Genomic DNA, 18,483 nt, shown 5'->3' on the forward strand with positions numbered 1-18,483 from the left:
TAATGTACTGTTTATGCTTTTGGTTTGTATCAGAACATGACATCCTGAGGTTTTGATATATAATAAAAATACATTTCTTTAAGAAATGCTTTGATAAACTTTTTATTATATTTTGTTTTGGGAACAAATTTCGCAACACTTTTAATCAAAGGATTACTCTGATTTTATTATAAAAAGCGTAAACTAAATCGGTCTTTTATGGCCGTGAAATTGGGGATGTCACATGGACCATTGATGGATTTATGGACATTATAGTGTTGGGCTTTTGTTTTGGGTTTGGGCCTTAGTTTTGGATCATACCGGGCCAGAGGTAGAATGGTCATTTTACCCCATGCATGGATTAAGGATTGTGGTATGGGACCCAATTGCTAATTGGGTATATTGATCGGTATTGATAGCTTATAAAGTGGACAGTGCTACAACTAAGGATTTCCTTCAGGAACTTTCTGCATTCGAGGTGAGTCTCCTCACCATACCAATGGGTCTAAGGCACCAAGGTTGGCTCATTCAGTTAGTTGTAGTGTTTTATGTAGATTCACTACTGATATGTCTGGTATGCATGTATATGTGGTATGCTAGTGATTATGTGGTATGCTATTTGACTATGTGGTATGTGGTATGCTAGTTGTCTTTGTGATACTTGCATGGAAGACCATGGGGGAGCCCATGTCGCTTGGATGTAAGACCATGTGGGGGAGACCATGGCTTTTTAGGTAAAAACCATGGGGGGAGCTCATGTCACTTGGATGTAAGACCATGTGGGGGAGTCCATGGCTTTTCAGGTAAAGACCATGGGGGAGCCCGTGACACTGGGATGTAAGACCATGTGGGGGGCCCATGGCTTTTCAGCTAAAGGCCATGGAGAGAGCCCATGACACTTAGGTGTAAGACCATGTGGGGGAGCCCATTTCATCCTGGAGTAAGACCCTGGGAAGAGCCCACTACATCCTTATATGTTTATTTGATATGGCTTATGTGATTGATATGGTTTATGTAGCTGTTATAGCTAGTATGGATTATGTGGTTATGTGGCTTGTGTGGGGTATGCTCTAGGGAACTCACTAAGCTTTGTGCTTACAGTTTTGTTTATTGTTTCAGGTATCATCATTTTGGAAAGGAAGGGTCCGATTTGATCGCAACGCACACACCCGTGTTTTCCGCATTATTTCATTTTGGGACGTAATTTTGATACCTGTTTAACTAAGCAATGTTTTTGGAATGCTTGGATTTAAAAGATAATTGTGTTTTACTATAATAAAAATGAAATTTTTACCCCTGATTTTTGGGTCTTTACACATATGATGACAGATCGAAGATAGTTCTTGAGTCTACAAGTGACAACGGAACAACGATAGGCCGTGAGTCTTGCAGAACGACAAAAGGTCATGAGTCATCAGGTGGTATGCATTGTATGTGTAATGGAATGTGTGGTATATTGGGGAACTGACTAAGCTTTGTGTGTAGTTCTAAAGTTAAAATATTTTTATGGTTGTTCAAATGAGAAAGGAAAGTGCACGGTGTAACTGTATAATCACATCAGTATTATGATTATGTTTTGAGATGTAACATCCCAAAAATTTCAGCAAATTAAAACTTTTTAAAACAACCCATTTATTAACAAAAGTGTTTACAAAAAACATTGTCTCTAAAACATGATTTAAAATTGGAGTCTCCTAAGATTCAATTTGTTGTAAAACCAAAGATGTGTATGGTTACGCCTTCACCTTGCCACGAATCATCTGAAGGACCTGAATCCATAAACAAAATTGTAAGCACAAAGCTTAGTGAGTTCCCCTAAAGTACCACCACACAAACAGATAACATATACAAATAACAACATACTATGGGTCCAATCAACCATCGGGTAGGAATACCCCAGGCTCCTCAACCATCGGGTTGGAATGCAAATATACTATATGTCCAGTCAACCATTGGGTTGGAATACCCCAGGCCCTCAACCATCGGGTTGGAATGCCAACATACTATGGGTCCAGTTAACCATCGGGTTGGAATACCCCAAACCCTCAACCATCGGGTTGGAATGCAAACATATTATGGGTCCAGTCAAGTCAACCATCAGGTTGGAATACCTCAGGCCCTCAACCATCAGGTTGGAATGCCAACAGACTATGGGTCCAGTCAACCATCGGGTTGGAATACCCCAGGCCCTCAACATCGAGTTGGAATGCCAACATACTATGGGTCCAATCATCCTCGGGATGGAATACCCTCGGGCCCAATCAACCATCGAGTTGGAATGCCTCGACCTGTTGGCTTACGTACAAAGCAGAGAAGCCTCAGCCACCAATGAAACATATACATATATATCAGATAATCATATAATAGTCTACGACCAGTCAAACAGATCTACAGATCACTAAGCATAACAACATCTTATTTACTAGCATACTGATCTAACAGATCATAACAATACAATAGCATTCATAACAGGATATCAATCCAATGGGCCAACATTGGTGCCTTCGACCTGCAAGTACAGTGAGGACAACTCACCTCGCACTGTTGAATCATACAGAAAATCCCTGGTTATTGGCCGACAGATCCCCGAACCACCAATATCAAGGCAACACCCCATCAACAGCTGATCCCACAAATAGTCTCTGGCTGTAGATCCGCTAAAATCCACACGCATTTAGATACCACAATGACAAACCATCAACATCTAGTCCCTGACTCACACTATGAGTCCAAATTAGGGTAAAAGAGCTTTTTACCCTTCCTCAAGCTTGGCCCAAAGCCAAGGCCCAAACTAGATGACTAAAGGCCCAAAATCCAAAAATAAACATCTAAGGCCCAAATATGGAATTGGGCCCAATTCCTTTCATGGGCCTTTACCCAAGAAATCCTAACAAGTCACAACAGCCTAACCATAAAATCCAAATGGCCCAACATGGCCCAACACAACCAAGCCCAAAACCGAAGCCCAAAACGAAAGGGCCCAAGTCTACCGAGTACGCGGGGTGTACTCAGCCTGTACGCTTAGCGTACAACATGAAAGGCTTGTACGCGTGGCGTACATGCTTGTACGCCTAACGTACTCACCAACCATGGCCATCTTCCCAAATTCATCACTTAATCCATTAAGGCTTGGATCCAAACTCAGATCTAACTTTCCCAAGGTGGTTAATCACATAAAGTTGCCAACTTTATGTGCATGCATGGCTAAATGGGACTCTACAGCTCAAAAGAGCTTAATACTTGACTTAATACATGCATGGAACCAAAATCACCATAAAGTTTGCACCTTTATGCCCCAGGAACCCATGATATATCAGATCTACAATTTCAAGCTTCGAAAACGACTTGAACTCCTAATCTTCAACCAAAAGGGTCAAAATGAATGAAGAAGAAGATCCATGAAATGAAAAGGAAAAGTTTGGACTTTATACCTTCCAAGCTACCAAAAGGAGATGCATATGTTGGATCTAAAAACTTTCCTTTAAACAATAAGTCTTTAAGTTTCTCTTTCTTCTTCTAGATCCACAAAATGAACACCTAATTCTCACCAAAGGCTCAAACACCCAACAATGGAGGATAAGACTTGTTTTTAGGGTTTCTGGGGCTTTAGAGACTGATAAGGAGGCCAACCCTAAGGAATAAGGATGTTTAAATAGGGTACACACGATCAAAATTTAGGGTTAAAGCACCCCTCGTACGCCCATCATGTGAGGTCGAGGTTCGCGACCCTTCATTTTGGGTACGCTAAGCATACACCAATGTATGCCCAACGCACTGACCTGCGCACTAATACGACCCACGTACTTCCTATACACCCCGCATACTAGGGTTTCTTCTTACACCCTGAAAACTTGGACAACCATAAATTCTTTGTTATAAACTCAATTTCGACAATCCTTATATCCATGAAAAGGTCACAAGAAGCTCAATGCTTTAATCAACTCATACTTGCCTTACAATTTCCCTAACAAACATCCCATTCCCATCAGAGCCTGAGTTGACATATTACCAAAATACCCTTTGACTCCAAAACACAACCGAACACCTAGATCATCTAAAATACCTCACTTGCACCCAAAAGGAAACGATTTGGGACAGGGTGTTACATGAGACTTTTACTGGTTTTATGATTCAAATCTATTCAGGGCATGGCGTTAAATGAGACTTTCGTGCTCATTCTAACACTACCCAAGAGCTTATATGGCTTTGATGACTTCTATATGATATGCATGTCTTTCAGTTATCACCTATGGTTATTTTGTATGACAAGCCAAGTTCCATTCAAATTGACCACGATAATATTTTCACAAACACATCAGGACTATGTGTCATTTTGTTCGACATCATGTTGACACCTCTTGTCTATTACTCATATCCACCATTGATTAGAATAAAAATATCTTCACCAAAACTCTCTAACCAAACTACTGTAATCTCATACTTTACAACCTTAATTTGGTCTTCCATCAACTTTATTGATCTTGAAGGAGGTGTTAGCATTTGTATACATTTCTATATGCACCTCTTATTTAACTAGCTCATTCTAGATTAATATATATCTCCTTTATGTATTTTTGGTTGTAAATTATGGTTTTGATTAATAGAATCTCATTTTCATATGAAAGCTATATCGTTCATAAAATAAAAATAAAAGTAAATATAATTTGCTTTTTTGGTAATGAATTACTTAAAATGGAAAGAATTTAGAAAAAAATTGCAAGAAAAAAGATTTGTATTGCCGAGTACATTGTCTTCCCCCCATCCCACTTCCGGTGCTCTCTCATACCTCCATTTCATATTTTCACCCACCGCCACTCTCTTTCTCTGTTTTTCGTTTTTCCCAATCTCGCTCATGCGAGAATCTTCAATCTTTCCACCCCATTTTTCATCATCAGCCACTTCACTAACATAATTCACAAAGAAAACCCAATTCCAGGGCTACAAGATTTTCAGGATCTGTTTATTACCTTTCCTAGATTTCTATGTTTCCCAATTCGGAAACATGACCTACTGCGATTGATTTGATTTTCAAAACCGAGAAAAACAACATGTACGAGATTGATTGATATGAAAGGGGCTCGTTTCTCTCGTCTTTAATAATTGGTTGTTAGGGTTAAGTGATCGTTGTGGGGTTAGATATTCAATTTGAGATCTGGATGATAGATTTTGAATTCAAGATTGGATAAAGAAATTAATCGAGACAAGATGGATATGGATTATCATGGCGATATGGGTCGTCTTGACCCCGAATTGTTACAGCTAAATGAAGTGTCTTCTTTGGCTATCAAGTCAAATTCTTATGTTGCCGAGAAGCTGTTCGAGCAATGGCTTTCGCTTCCCGAAACCACTCTCTTGGTAATTATTATAATTTAATTTTTCTATTTGACGTAAAACGGGTTCTCTTGTGATTTTCCATTTCGATTTTTCATGTTTTCTTTATCATCAATTATTGCCAACAACAAGGTGACAAAATGATAGCTGATAATTGGTTCATTTTAATGCCATTATAGCTGTAGTTTCTTTGGTCTAAATTGGAATTTATACCATTTTACGTTTGGTGTTGAAGTAATGGTGGCTGATGTGTTTCTTGAACAGTTTATTTATTTCATCCAACAAGGTAAACATCAAAAATCAAAATAATATATTATTAGCTATAAATATATAAAATCTTCTTTTGTCATTTTACACATTGGTGAATATATCCATTGTTCATGGTTAATGGTGGATAATGATGATATGTTGTATGGTAAATTGTAGAATCTTTAGGGAGTAATAAACTGTCATTTCTTGTCATTTTCATCTCTGCTATTTGAAATACTATATATTCACTATGCTTAACAAAAGTAGAAGGTAAAGTAAAAGACAATCTTTTTCTTAACTATTTATATTTAAAAGGAAAACCACATGTGTTTTGCAGCTTATAAAGAAGCTTTGGGGATTTCTTGAATCATTGATTCTTGTTTCCTTATGTTTCTATGTGACTTTCTTAACTATTATTCATGACTTTGTGTATCGTTGTTGATTCCTGTTTACATGATAAGCATTTTTGTGATCTTATCAATTCCCAATTGAAGGTTGTTACATTTTCCACTTTTGCCCTTTTGGATATAGGTGAAGTCTTTGGTAAGCAAGGCTAAATCAGGGCTTACATTGAATGTATCTGCAGCAAGTTCAAGCCCTAAATCTGCTTGTAGCAACTCTGTGCCTCCACTTTCACCACGAAGCTCTTCTGGTTCGCCACGTGTCACAAAACAAAGGGCGGGCCCCTCTGTTTTAAGTTCTCCTTTGAAAGTAGTCAGCGAGCCAGTCAAAGAGTTCATACCTCAGGTAGATTTTTCTTTTTCTTTTTTTATTTTGTTTGTCAAATGATTTCTAACTTCTAGAATGTTCTAGATTCATTTAACTCAACTGAAAATTGTTGTTGGAATTGTAGTTTTATTTTCAGAATGGACGCCCACCCCCTAATGATTTGAAAGATAAATGTTTGACTAGAACCAATCAGTTCTTTTATGGTCATGCTAATGGATTATCATTGGAGGGTAAGTTTTTTTTATTTTTTACTTTTTACTTTAAATGAAATTATTTTGATACATTTTGGTAACTTTTTGATTGGATTAATAGAATTTAAGCCTGTTACAAAGGAAATATGCATGCTGCCATCATTCTTTTCCTCCACTCTTTTTAAAAAGATTGATGTTGCCAGCACTGGCACTGTAACCAGGTGAATTTTTTATTATTATTTTTTAATTTTTGTTACTTTTGGAACATTATATTTATATGATTTACTTTTGGAACATTATATTTATATATGTTTCCAGGGATGCATTTGTGGATTATTGGATTAATGGCAACATGCTGACAAAAGACACTGCAACTCAGATTTATACATTACTAAAGCAGCCTGATTTGAGATATTTAACTCAGGCAATTTTCGTTTCAAATTTTTTTTTTTAAAGAAAATAAATAATTTTAAGGAAAATAAAGTTTGGCCAACATTTGACTTGTCAACTATGCAATAGGAGGATTTCAAGCCCATACTTCGAGAACTTTTGGCAACTCATCCAGGGTTGGAATTCTTACAGAGCACACCTGAATTTCAAGAGAGATATGGTATATAATATATAATATATATAATTCTTTTTAGTTTTTATTACAATACTTGAATTTTTTAACATATTATTATTATTATGGGCAGCTGAAACGGTAATATACAGAATTTTTTACTATGAGAATAGAGTGGGAAATGGGCGTCTTACCCTCAGGGAACTCAAGAGAGGTAAATTAATTGCTGCAATGATGCATGCTGATGAAGAAGAGGACATAAACAAAGTTTTGAGGTGAAGTAGAAATATTTCTCACTTTTTTTTTTTTTATGAGAAATCAGAATAAGAAAGGTGTTTGTTTATAAAGTAAAGGGTATGATTGTCTTTTGGTACAGGTTCTTCTCTTATGAACACTTCTATGTAATATATTGCAAGTTCTGGGAGCTGGATACAGATCATGATTTCTTGATTGATAAAGAGAACCTTATCAGATATGGCAACCATGCGTTGACCTACAGGATTGTTGACCGAATATTCTCTCAGGTTTCTTTCCAACATTTTTATTTCAAAAGAAAAAAAAAGATCTAAATATTCATATATTTCTTCTTCATCAAATTCTGTTCTTCTTAGGTTCCAAGAAAGTTCACGAGTGAAGTCGAGGGTAAAATGGGATATGAAGATTTTGTTTACTTTATTTTATCTGAAGAGGATAAATCATCTGAGCCTAGTCTTGAATACTGGTATACCTCCTTTCTCTACCTTTTATTTTGTGCAATTTTTTTAACATCTTTTTTGTTTGCTGTAAATAAATTAAATTTGTTTTTTTTTTTTTTCAGGTTTAAATGCATAGATTTGGATGGAAATGGGGTGCTGACTAGGAATGAATTGCAATTCTTCTATGAAGAACAGTTGCATAGGATGGAATGCATGGCTCAAGAGCCTGTTCTTTTTGAGGACATTTTATGTCAAATAGTTGACATGATTAAACCACAGGTACCCTTTATTTTTTATTAACCAAAGTTTTATAATTTATACCATCATTTTAGTTTTCTTTTTAACTATATATGATCTATAATTATAGGAAGAGGCTTATTTTACATTACAAGACTTGAAAGGAAGCAAGCTCTCTGGAAGCACTTTCAATATCCTCTTTAACCTTAATAAGTTCATGGCCTTTGAATCCCGTGACCCCTTTCTCATTCGCCAGGTAAGCCATTCTATCTTTAGTAATATCATCAGGGGTAGAAACGGAAATAACATTTTCTGTTTTTAAAAAAAAAAAAACAGGAACGTGAGAATCCAACATTGACTGAATGGGATCGGTTTGCACATCGGGAATATATAAGGCTTTCAATGGAGGAAGATGCAGATGATGCATCTAATGGTAGTGGGGATGTATGGGATGAGTCTCTTGAGGCCCCATTTTGACTTCAATTCCAAACACTACTACTCATTCAGGTAATTTAATTCCATTCCATTACCCTCTAGTATTGTAATTCCATTCCTGATTCCATCATATTTTTTGGTGCAGGTGAAGTAGGAGAAGATTTATAAGTTAACTCGGGTTTCCTATCCTTACAGAAGGTTGTAGTAAGTAAATGGGGTTTTCTAAAAGAGATTAGTTACTACTTACTACACCATAACACGAAATTGACTCGAGTATTTTTGCAACTTTTATTTTTTAAGCATTTATTTTTTCGTTTAAATTAGTTTGTTTTTCTTGCTTGAACAATAGATGTTCTTTTTTTATTTTTTTTATTGCGGTTATAAAATTTGATCAACATTTTCTCAATGGGGATAGCAGCTTGTTTTTCAATGTATGTTACTATTGAATTTTATGTATGTAATATCACGGGTTCGTGTGTGCGTATGCTATGCTCCATTTTTCTATTAATTGATAAATGAGTTAATTAATTTTTTAGAGGTATTTTTAATATTTTTACAACCATTTCATATATGTTAAGGAATTTGCCACAAAATCACACACCAATTACATATAACCAACATATACTGTTGAATTTAATAAACTCGTAACTTTATTTAATAAATCGGTTTCATACAAAATACATATTTCCCTGAAAACAAAACATAATTATTTATTTTCTTTGAAGTTCATACATAAGTTAGAGTGAAAGATTCAAGCTATGGTCTATAAGATCATAATTATTATAGATGTTATTTTCGATAAGGAGGAAATATTTAGAAAATTATTTGTAATGAAGTTAATTTTGAATGATAAAACTATAGAAAGCAAACTGAGTTCTCATATACCGATGAAGTATTCTATTATTTTGGTTGGTACATTAAGGGTGTGTTTGGTACGAAACTTTTGGAAGCGTTTGGGAGCTTCTAGCTTTTAGCTTTTGACAAAACGTTCTAGTTTAAACAAAAAGTTTCGTTTGGTAGTACGAGCGTTTAGCTTTTAGTTTTAACAAAACGCTCCGATTCTAAAAGCTACTTCATGTAGCTTTTAACAAAACACTCCGGAGCCTTTGAAATCAATTTCCATAATTACCCTTAAAAATATATTTATATATATTTTTTATTTTTAATCAGTTGTCTTTTTATGTAATTTTATATATTTCAAAAGCTTCCTGCCAAACATTCATATAACAAATAAAAGCTATAGCTTCCCGCTACCAGCTAACAGTTACACGCTACCAGCTAACATCTACTTTTGCCAAACACGACCTAAGTCTACTTTTGTAGCACCCGCATCGTTACTTCGCAAGTTGGGACCTCCAAAAATAGCAAAACATATATTTTTCTAATGAAAATTTGACATTACCTTTGGACAAACTATTAAATCCATACATGGCCGGTCCAAACGTACATAAGGCCCGGGATGCAAAGAAAAAAATAGTCCTTTAAAAACAAATATAATAGACATTCAAAAGAAATATAATTTATTCTAATAACAAGCAAACCAAATTGTTTATCTTTTGAGTTAGTTTGAGTTTGAACCAACTTTAAGCCCTATATATATATATATATATATATATATATATATATATATATATATATATATATATATATATATATATATATATATATATATATATATAAGCAAATATGTTATATTTAGAAGTTACAAATTAACAAATAATTAAACAATTAGTTAAATCAAAAAGGGTATTTCTGGTTTTTTGCACTTGCAATTAAGGAAACAAAATAAATATATGTTGACCTAATATCTCTGCTTTATAACCAAAGAGTCGGGTGCTTCATAGTTTCACCCGATCACCACACACACCAACCCATCACTACCAAATTCTTCGTTCTTCAAGGAATCAAAGGACTTCAAGAAATCAAAGGGCTTCAAGAAATTATACAGGTAATTATAAATTTCTTTATAGATTATTCGTTCTCTCATTTTTTTCTTCACCCCCCACAAATAAAAATCAAGAACAAAATTGATTCGTTGACACTCAATAATACGCATGCTCCAATCGACAACCAAACACGACTTGATTTCTGATTTCACTAGTTAATCTTTCTTCTACTTGATTTCTAACCCTAAACACGACTTTGGGGATGAAGGAAAAAAGAAACCAGATTATGGGGATGATTTCTAACCCTATAGTCTGGTTGGAACTTTTTTTTTTGTTTATGTTTTAGTTTTCTCTCTAACAAGAAATTTAAAAAATTAAAAGTATAATTTTTATGTACAGAGTAGTGGTCTTGATTGGATAATTACCATAAATTTTTTATTATGGGTGTATTTGACAACAATTCTGTCGGAATGGAAGATCAAGTTCTAATGCTGTCAGAATGAAATCTCGATTTTATGGCATGAAATCTCAAATTACTCGTTAGTATTTGAAGGTATACACTATTTTATTGTAAATTTAGTCACATTCATGTATTTATTAATTATATATGTTGTATGTTTCATCAAATGGAGCATAAATATCTGAGCATCTGATTTTGCCCGCCAATTGTTTACTAAAACGCTTGAATCAAATATTTCAGCCAATTTTTTTGTAATCTTTGAACTATCATATATCTCTCATACTAGCTTGAAATGATTTGAATTTTTTTTTTCTGCATGTTCTCCTTTGTGTTAGCTACAAGTTAGGTTCTGAAGTCATTTCAATTAGATTCATATTGGTTGAGTTACAGTCCTTCGAACATTGGATGTTACAACTATATTTTTAGCACTTTTACTTTGTTCATAAAATTTTTGTGATCTTTGAACAGTGATATTTCCTACATTCTTGCTAGTAATAATATAACCTTTTTCCAACGTATTGTCCTCTATGTTAGCTACAATGTAGACTCTAGAATCATTGTAATTAAATTAAGTCGATTATTTGGATCAAGTGACTCGGGAAATAATTAATCAAGTGACTCAAGTATTACATTATGTTATAATAAATTAAAAGTCTTTAATGTCTAACACATATTAGAATTTATAGTTTTGTTCTTTTAGAATATACTAAAAGTTTTAATATTTTAAAGTTGATTATGTTTTCTTTATGAATATAGATTTTGAAGAGACTGTCATTGATGTGGAAAAAAAACATGCAGAACGAGAGTATTCTCGCAGAATGTATTCTGCCAGAATATATAAAGTGTTTCTTAACAATAATATTCTTTCAGAATGAATTAGTGTTTTTGTTAGATTTTGATGTTTTTATTTTTATTTTTTTTAATCATTCTTAGTTTTAATCTTTAAGAATAAATGTAATTCTTAAACCATTATTAATCATTTTTTTTCAAAATGAATGTACTAATTGTTTAGTCTTATTCTTTACGAATTAATGTAATTAGTGATTCTTAAAAAATAAAATCTGTAGTCTTTAGAAAATGTTATTCTTGATAATATGTTGTATAATTCTTTAAGCATATTAATTCTAAAAAATATATTGAATGAACCATATTCTGCAAGAATAAAATCGAAAATATATTTACTAGTTTATGTTTGACTCTCTATCATTCTGACAGAATAAAATCGGTTAGTATTAGAAATTATTATAGAATTAAATTTGAATTAATTAAAAATTTTAGATTTAAAAAAAGGAAATTAATTATCCCTTAAAATCCGGAAATTTCATTTTTTAATGTAGGTTAATTGACCAAAACACCTTTCTGCTGAAATTTGTGTGATTATATGGTAGACGTTACCTTATTGTAATATCGTAGACCTCAGATCATGATCATTGATTTTATTTATCTTTTGGTCCAGAATCGTGCTTATGGGCACATTAATAGATGTAAGAAACAAAATAACCTAACCTCTCTCTCTCTCTCTCTCTCTATATATATATATATATATATATATATATATATATATATATATATATATATATATATATATATATATATATATATATATATATGAGTTAGGTTCAAATGTTTTCACTATCTATTGTGTGAATGTATGATTGATTATGGACCAATCATTTTAGTTATTTTAAGAAATTAATTAATGCATATTAAATGCTGAAGATGTAATTAATATCCATTATATCTTCAACATGTAATATGCATTAATTACTTTCTTAAAATAACTAAAATGATTGGTCCAGAATCAATCATACATGCACACAATAGATAGTGAAAACAAAATAACCTAACCCATATATATATATATATATATATATATATATATATATATATATATATATATATATATATATATATATATATATATATATATATATATATATATATATATATATAATCGAATATGTTATTGTATGTTTCTTAGCATAGAATCACAACATTGTGATTTATCCACAAGAAAAGCTTTCTGATCAAGTACAAGCACAAGCATCATCTTCCTTGGGGGTATTGTGATTTATCTCTCATATGAATTTTTATTTCGATTCACTTTTTTATTGTCTCCTCAAAACCTACATGATGGTATATCATCTTGACTTCTTTTAACATCACAAAACAAAATCACACAGGACTAATGCTCTTTGTGATTCTATGCTAAGAAACATATAATAACCATATATAAGCTTTCACACAATAGCTTCATCATAATCAACTTTATTCATTATGACATATGCAGCAGCAAACACTTAGTTTCTTGAAAAGTCATGATGTTCAAACTCCTTTTCCTTATAAGATGTGTTCAAACAAATGACATGTCAAACCGTTTGTCCTTTTGCGAGTAATGAAGAAGCTCATTTCCTTAGCCATTTGTTAGTTAAACCATTTCATAAGACATATATTATAACAATAACCAAAGTTACTCTCATTACGCGGAAAGAGAAAGTACATTGATTCTATGGTGGTTGTGATAGATTTTTCCTGTAATAAATATAAAGTACAAGACTTTATACCTTTAACCAACGCTAAATATTGACTCTTCCATAAATTGATATAGAATACGCTACTTCCCGTAATCGGATTCTCTGAAATAAATTATTGACCCAACCATATTGCGACACGTTTGTAAATATTTCCATAAAAAAGTTGACTTACTTCGGCAAAGATACAACCTCATAAATTTTTCCTTAAATGCATATTTATTTGTTGACCATTTTTACATTTGCAATATATCTTCTTTTACCAATATTGTGTGTGTATATATATGTCATAAGGGGATATGTAGAATCACCAAACACTATGACGCGCTCAATCGTGAAATACCAATTTATGGCTAATGAAAGAGCAAGGAATACAACCTTGCAGAAGAGGAAAGTGAGTTTGTTTAAGAAGATGATTGAATTGAAGTGTTTATGTGATGTTGATGCTTGTCTTGTGATGTATGAGAAAGATGAAGTCCCACCAGAAGTCTGGCCTTCGCCTTCTGAAGCGCAACGTGTGATGCAAAAGTTTCAAAATTCAAAAATTTTGGGTGCAAGTGCTATGCTTGATCAGAAAGCTTTTCTCCAGAAAAGCATAATGAAAATGAAGAAGGATCTAGATAAAGAGAAAGAGAAAAATGTAAAATGTTCGATGTTAATATGCTTGTTTGATGAGAACGATCAAGAGGATTTGGAAGGATTGAAGGGTTCGATTGAAAGTGAGATCAGATTGGTTGATCTTATGATTAAGGATGCTTATGAGAAGGGGAAAGAGAAGATGGTTTAAAAACTTTCTTTTAATGAAATTTATGTGATTGATCTATAGATATAAAGCTATTAGTTCTATCTAAATAAAGCTATAAAGTTATTTGGTATACATTAATGTCATTAGTGTTTTGCTCTTATTTGTCATGCATGTGCTTAGAATCTTTTGGCTGTAGTTGTTGTATTCTCTGTTTGAAGCATTCCATCAAACAACTTGTATACATGTTTCTCTCTTTTTCATCGATTTAGACATTTAGCGACTCCCTTTGTGTCATTTTATCAAACAGTTTGTGTGCATGTTTCTTTCTTTTGCACAATCTAGCAACTCTCTTGCACCAATTCAGTAACTTTCTTTGGGGCATTTTATCAAACACTTTGTGTGCATTTTTCTTTCTTTCGCACATTTACCAACTCTTATAAAGCATTCGATCGAACAGATAGTGTTCATGTTTCTTAATAGAAACTAGCCAACTAGGCCTTACAACTTAAAGTTGAAAAGTACCCAGTTTGACAAAAAGCATTACAAATGCAAAGGAAAATCCAAAACAATTTTCCTAGACACAAACATGTTTATTACCGATTTAAATTATTTCTACTAAACATTATGACGAAAAAGTAAGAAAAAAAAACCTACAGAATCAATCTCCAAGTGCAGAAGCCCTAAGATCTTAAAACAATTTTCAGCAACAGGAAGAGAAACGGGGAAGAAGACAGATAAGATTCAAAATTAATCCACACAAATCAAGCCATGGATGCCTCATCAGGTCTTGCACGCTTTGAAGGACGTGGACTACATCCACTTTCCATATTGGATTTGTTAACTTCAGGTACTTCTATTTGCGAGTTTGACTTTTCCTTTGACTTCTCACATCGATCATCATTTTTTGAAGCTTTTTGTTTTTCAGTTGCAGGATCGTCTTCTTCATCTTGATTAGATGATGATGGCTTTAACCTTCCGTTTTCCATCTTTCTTTGTTGCTCAAACATCATTTGAAGGTATTTTCCTTGTTCTTCTATTCGTAACTGTAGGTTTCTTTGGATCTGAAAACAGAAATAGACACAATTTTCAGCCAAGAGAAAACAAATATATATATTTTTTGATATTATTTATTTGGCATACCTCGAGCTGTTCATGTAGTTGCTTTTGAACTTCCATCTGTAGTTTTAATGCATCAGTGAATCCTAAACTCCTGTCATCAAAACCATATAACAAATGTAATTATACAGAATAGGAAGGGCATTAACGTCTTTTCAACACACAAGAGAAAGAGAAAGAGAAAGAGAAAGAGACTAACTTGTTTTTAATATCCATAGCTACCATTTCATCAATAGAAGTAGCCTTTTTGTCTGATGTTCCTGCATTAATTTTTTTTATAAAAACGAATCAAGTATTATCCCTTTTCTAGATAAAAAAAAGATCAAAAATATTAGTGTCAATCCACATGTTCACAAAAACAATAGACTTTGGTCTGTTTTTATAATAAGCTGTTCAAGGATCACAAATCTTTTTAAGTTTTAACCCATAAAAAGATCATAAATATTTTCTAAAAATATACTCTGAAGGATTATTAATGATATAATAATAATATTATTACCTTCAGATAACTCTGGCTTGTACCTGGCTGTTCTATATTTCTGAAATCAAAGTAACAAAAAAACATTAAATCTGAAGTTTTGACTATTTTTATTATAAAATGTTGAAGGGGACTATTTTTAACTCCTTTGACCTCAAAAGTCAACATGTCAGACTCTATAGTCCCGGTTTCCTTTTTAGGGGCTGTTTATGAGTAACAATGTTTGTTTGGATAAAGTGTCTGAATGACATTTAATTGACCATTTTACCCCTACGTTCCGGAAACAGATTTCACAATATTCATCAATTCTAACATTAGTGTAGTTCAAATAATAAAAGAAGGACAACTATCTAAAACGGTTAGTGTCTTAATCCATTAAACCAAGTTTTTTGGCTTAACCCATTAAGTCAAAAAGTAACAGCCATATATAATAGTTTGTCCATATTAAGTGATTAACCAATAAATTGCTTCCACACATACCTGCAGATGGCTTTTCACATGATAAATAGTCAAACTTTCAATATTCATGAGCTTCAAAACTCCTTTTGGTGTAGCTCCTTCAAGGTCAAACACAAAAGTCAACAAAAACAATACACTCATAAGTCAAAACTAATTAAATACTAAAAAAATATAATACTAATACTTACTTTCACTACCACCAAGCTGATTAACTGCTTCAACAAAGGATTCATGGAGTTCTGGAGTCCAACGCATGCGAGGTTTAATTGAAGAAGAAGCTCCATTAGATGATGGACTACTCACAGGACACACTTCTATACTTGGCACTTGAGGCCTAGGAATTATTTGCATTTGCTGCATAAAATAGCAACCTACTTTACAATTTACCTTTTTACCCCTAATAGCAATATAACAACATTTCTTTACAGATTATAGCAATAAGAAGCATATACCTTTGTTGTATCTAGTGTTGGGACATCAACATCAGCCATGATGTCATTCCAATTTGGGTCAATTGTGTCATCAACACTCATTAATTGGTCAGCCCAGTTCTGCCAATCTGTCCCCCTTCCACCACCATGGTCGCTGGCTGGAATCAAAGAACTTCCGGCGACATTATTTCCGGCGACATTTTCCGGGAAGTCAATGAGATCTTTAAGTGATTCTGCAGTCCATGAGATATCATCGGTTTGACTGGTGTAACCAATTAATGACATTGATTGTGAATTTACGAAATTGGATGTTTGGAATGATGACATTGTGTCAGCTGAAACCACTATTTGGTTTTGATCAGGGAATAAAGTGTTTGTGTTTATAATGGAATCGGATATTTTTTTGTATTTTCCTTCGAAACCAGGGATAACTGGATTAGAAGATGACATGGCTCTTGAAACACCCATATGATCATTCAGCTGCTTTTCACCAGATTGTTTTAAGCATACAGGGGTGTATGTCCATTTTTGTCCATTCATAAAACCAGCTTCACTTTTTCTTAACTTTCTGTGTTAAGTAGTTCTTTCTGCATTGAGTCAAGAGGAAACACTGGATTAAATTTTGTCCCAATGTGCTTTTGATGTGTAGTGTGTATCATCTTTACTAAAATATAGTGTTTGATTAGTTGGGTTAATGAGTTCAGAATTAAAGAAGGTGAAGTACAATTGACAATTGAAAAGGCAAATTAGCTTCAAACAAAGGCAGACCTTTATAAGCCACTACATGGCTACAACAAGAACATTATGATGCTAAAATCAACTGTTTTGATAAATATTCGCGCACTGAAATCCAAAATCAACTAATATAAAGCACAATAGTTGGTGTAAACCTAATATTTGCATCGATTATATCGACAATCAAAAGCTCTAGGATTAAACTCGAACTAAGTGGGTTAGATAACAGAAGGGAAATCGACTGCTCGAATTTCTCATATCTGTTCCCCAAAATCACAAATTTAACGAAAACCTACAAACAATATTCAATCGAATTCAAAGAGAAAAGAAAGGCTATTAAGCTTCAACCACATAATTGAACCATAATACGATCACCGTAGCCAAGTAAGTTGCCGAGATAGGGTATGTGCAATATAATCATATTCACCTCAATAATCGATTCAATCTTTTCGCTTTTGAGGGTACAAGATTTCAATAAACGAAGAGAATAACAACACAAACCTTGATTTCCGCGAAGAGTCAAACAAAGATTGTCGTAAGCAACGGGGACGTACGGAGCAACGAAAGCAAATTGAACTCCCCAATCCCCAATGAATGGAATACAGAATGATTAGAGACACATAGCACACGTCTTTGGGGTTCTTTACGCCTATTTGTACACTGCGGTTGATTGAACGATCTTCACCGTTGGAATAGATGACTTTTGAGTGGATGGAAATTGGACGGTGGGGATTTGAAGGTGTGTAGATGATCACAACTTGCGAGAAAACAGGGGATCAGGCTGATCTTAATGGAATGAAAAAGGGTACTCATTGGAAGTGGGACTTATTGATTTCCGAATCAAAAAAACATATATATGAATCCCAACAAAGTTGTAAGAATATAATAAATTTAAAATAATTTTTTTTTTAATTTTATAACAAAATAAAATAGATAAACTTGTTTGAATGGATTTTATATCGACTTCTACGATAATAAATGTAGATAATTTTATGACAACATGTTAATCTCTAATGAGTTCTAATTTCTAATATTTCTCATTTTATGATATTTTTTAAATAAATAATATCTACGTATCAATTTATGATTTTTTTTAAATTTTAACATTAAAAAGTCACATAATATATATATATATATATATATATATATATATATATATATATATATATAATATCAAATGTAATAAATATTATATTAAATTGTAATTAGTATGTTTCTTCATTCTTTATTTTAA

General features: G+C 33.1%; 3 protein-coding genes across 3 annotated transcripts; 2 read left to right on the forward strand and 1 right to left on the reverse strand.

The window, feature by feature from the left end:
* The first annotated feature begins 4,702 nt into the window (after nucleotides 1–4,702).
* Nucleotides 4,703–8,892, forward strand: LOC145072701 (putative serine/threonine protein phosphatase 2A regulatory subunit B''delta). The gene is made up of 13 exons (XM_079019166.1): nucleotides 4,703–5,334; nucleotides 6,091–6,306; nucleotides 6,413–6,518; nucleotides 6,601–6,700; nucleotides 6,798–6,903; nucleotides 6,999–7,089; nucleotides 7,175–7,316; nucleotides 7,418–7,565; nucleotides 7,653–7,762; nucleotides 7,859–8,015; nucleotides 8,104–8,229; nucleotides 8,310–8,480; nucleotides 8,554–8,892. Exons 1-12 carry the CDS (start codon nucleotides 5,185–5,187, stop codon nucleotides 8,448–8,450), a joined length of 1,593 nt encoding a protein of 530 aa, XP_078875292.1. The 5' UTR covers nucleotides 4,703–5,184; the 3' UTR covers nucleotides 8,451–8,480; nucleotides 8,554–8,892.
* Nucleotides 8,893–13,604: 4,712 nt separating this feature from the next.
* LOC145075710 (agamous-like MADS-box protein AGL80) lies at nucleotides 13,605–14,072 on the forward strand. Its single transcript, XM_079021849.1, has one exon. It carries the CDS (start codon nucleotides 13,605–13,607, stop codon nucleotides 14,070–14,072), a length of 468 nt encoding a protein of 155 aa, XP_078877975.1.
* Nucleotides 14,073–14,474: 402 nt separating this feature from the next.
* Nucleotides 14,475–17,907, reverse strand: LOC145072868 (myb family transcription factor PHL13-like). Its single transcript, XM_079019353.1, has 8 exons — nucleotides 17,751–17,907; nucleotides 16,536–17,101; nucleotides 16,272–16,437; nucleotides 16,105–16,181; nucleotides 15,646–15,685; nucleotides 15,346–15,406; nucleotides 15,171–15,240; nucleotides 14,475–15,091 (listed from the first exon to the last, which is right to left on the reverse strand). Exons 2-8 carry the CDS (start codon nucleotides 17,052–17,054, stop codon nucleotides 14,792–14,794), a joined length of 1,233 nt encoding a protein of 410 aa, XP_078875479.1. The 5' UTR covers nucleotides 17,055–17,101; nucleotides 17,751–17,907; the 3' UTR covers nucleotides 14,475–14,791.
* Nucleotides 17,908–18,483: the final 576 nt, after the last annotated feature.

Source organism: Lactuca serriola, chromosome 9 (genome assembly GCF_051521515.1).
Source record: "Lactuca serriola cultivar US96UC23 chromosome 9, Lser_US96UC23_V15, whole genome shotgun sequence".
NCBI classification, from domain to species: Eukaryota; Viridiplantae; Streptophyta; class Magnoliopsida; order Asterales; family Asteraceae; genus Lactuca; species Lactuca serriola.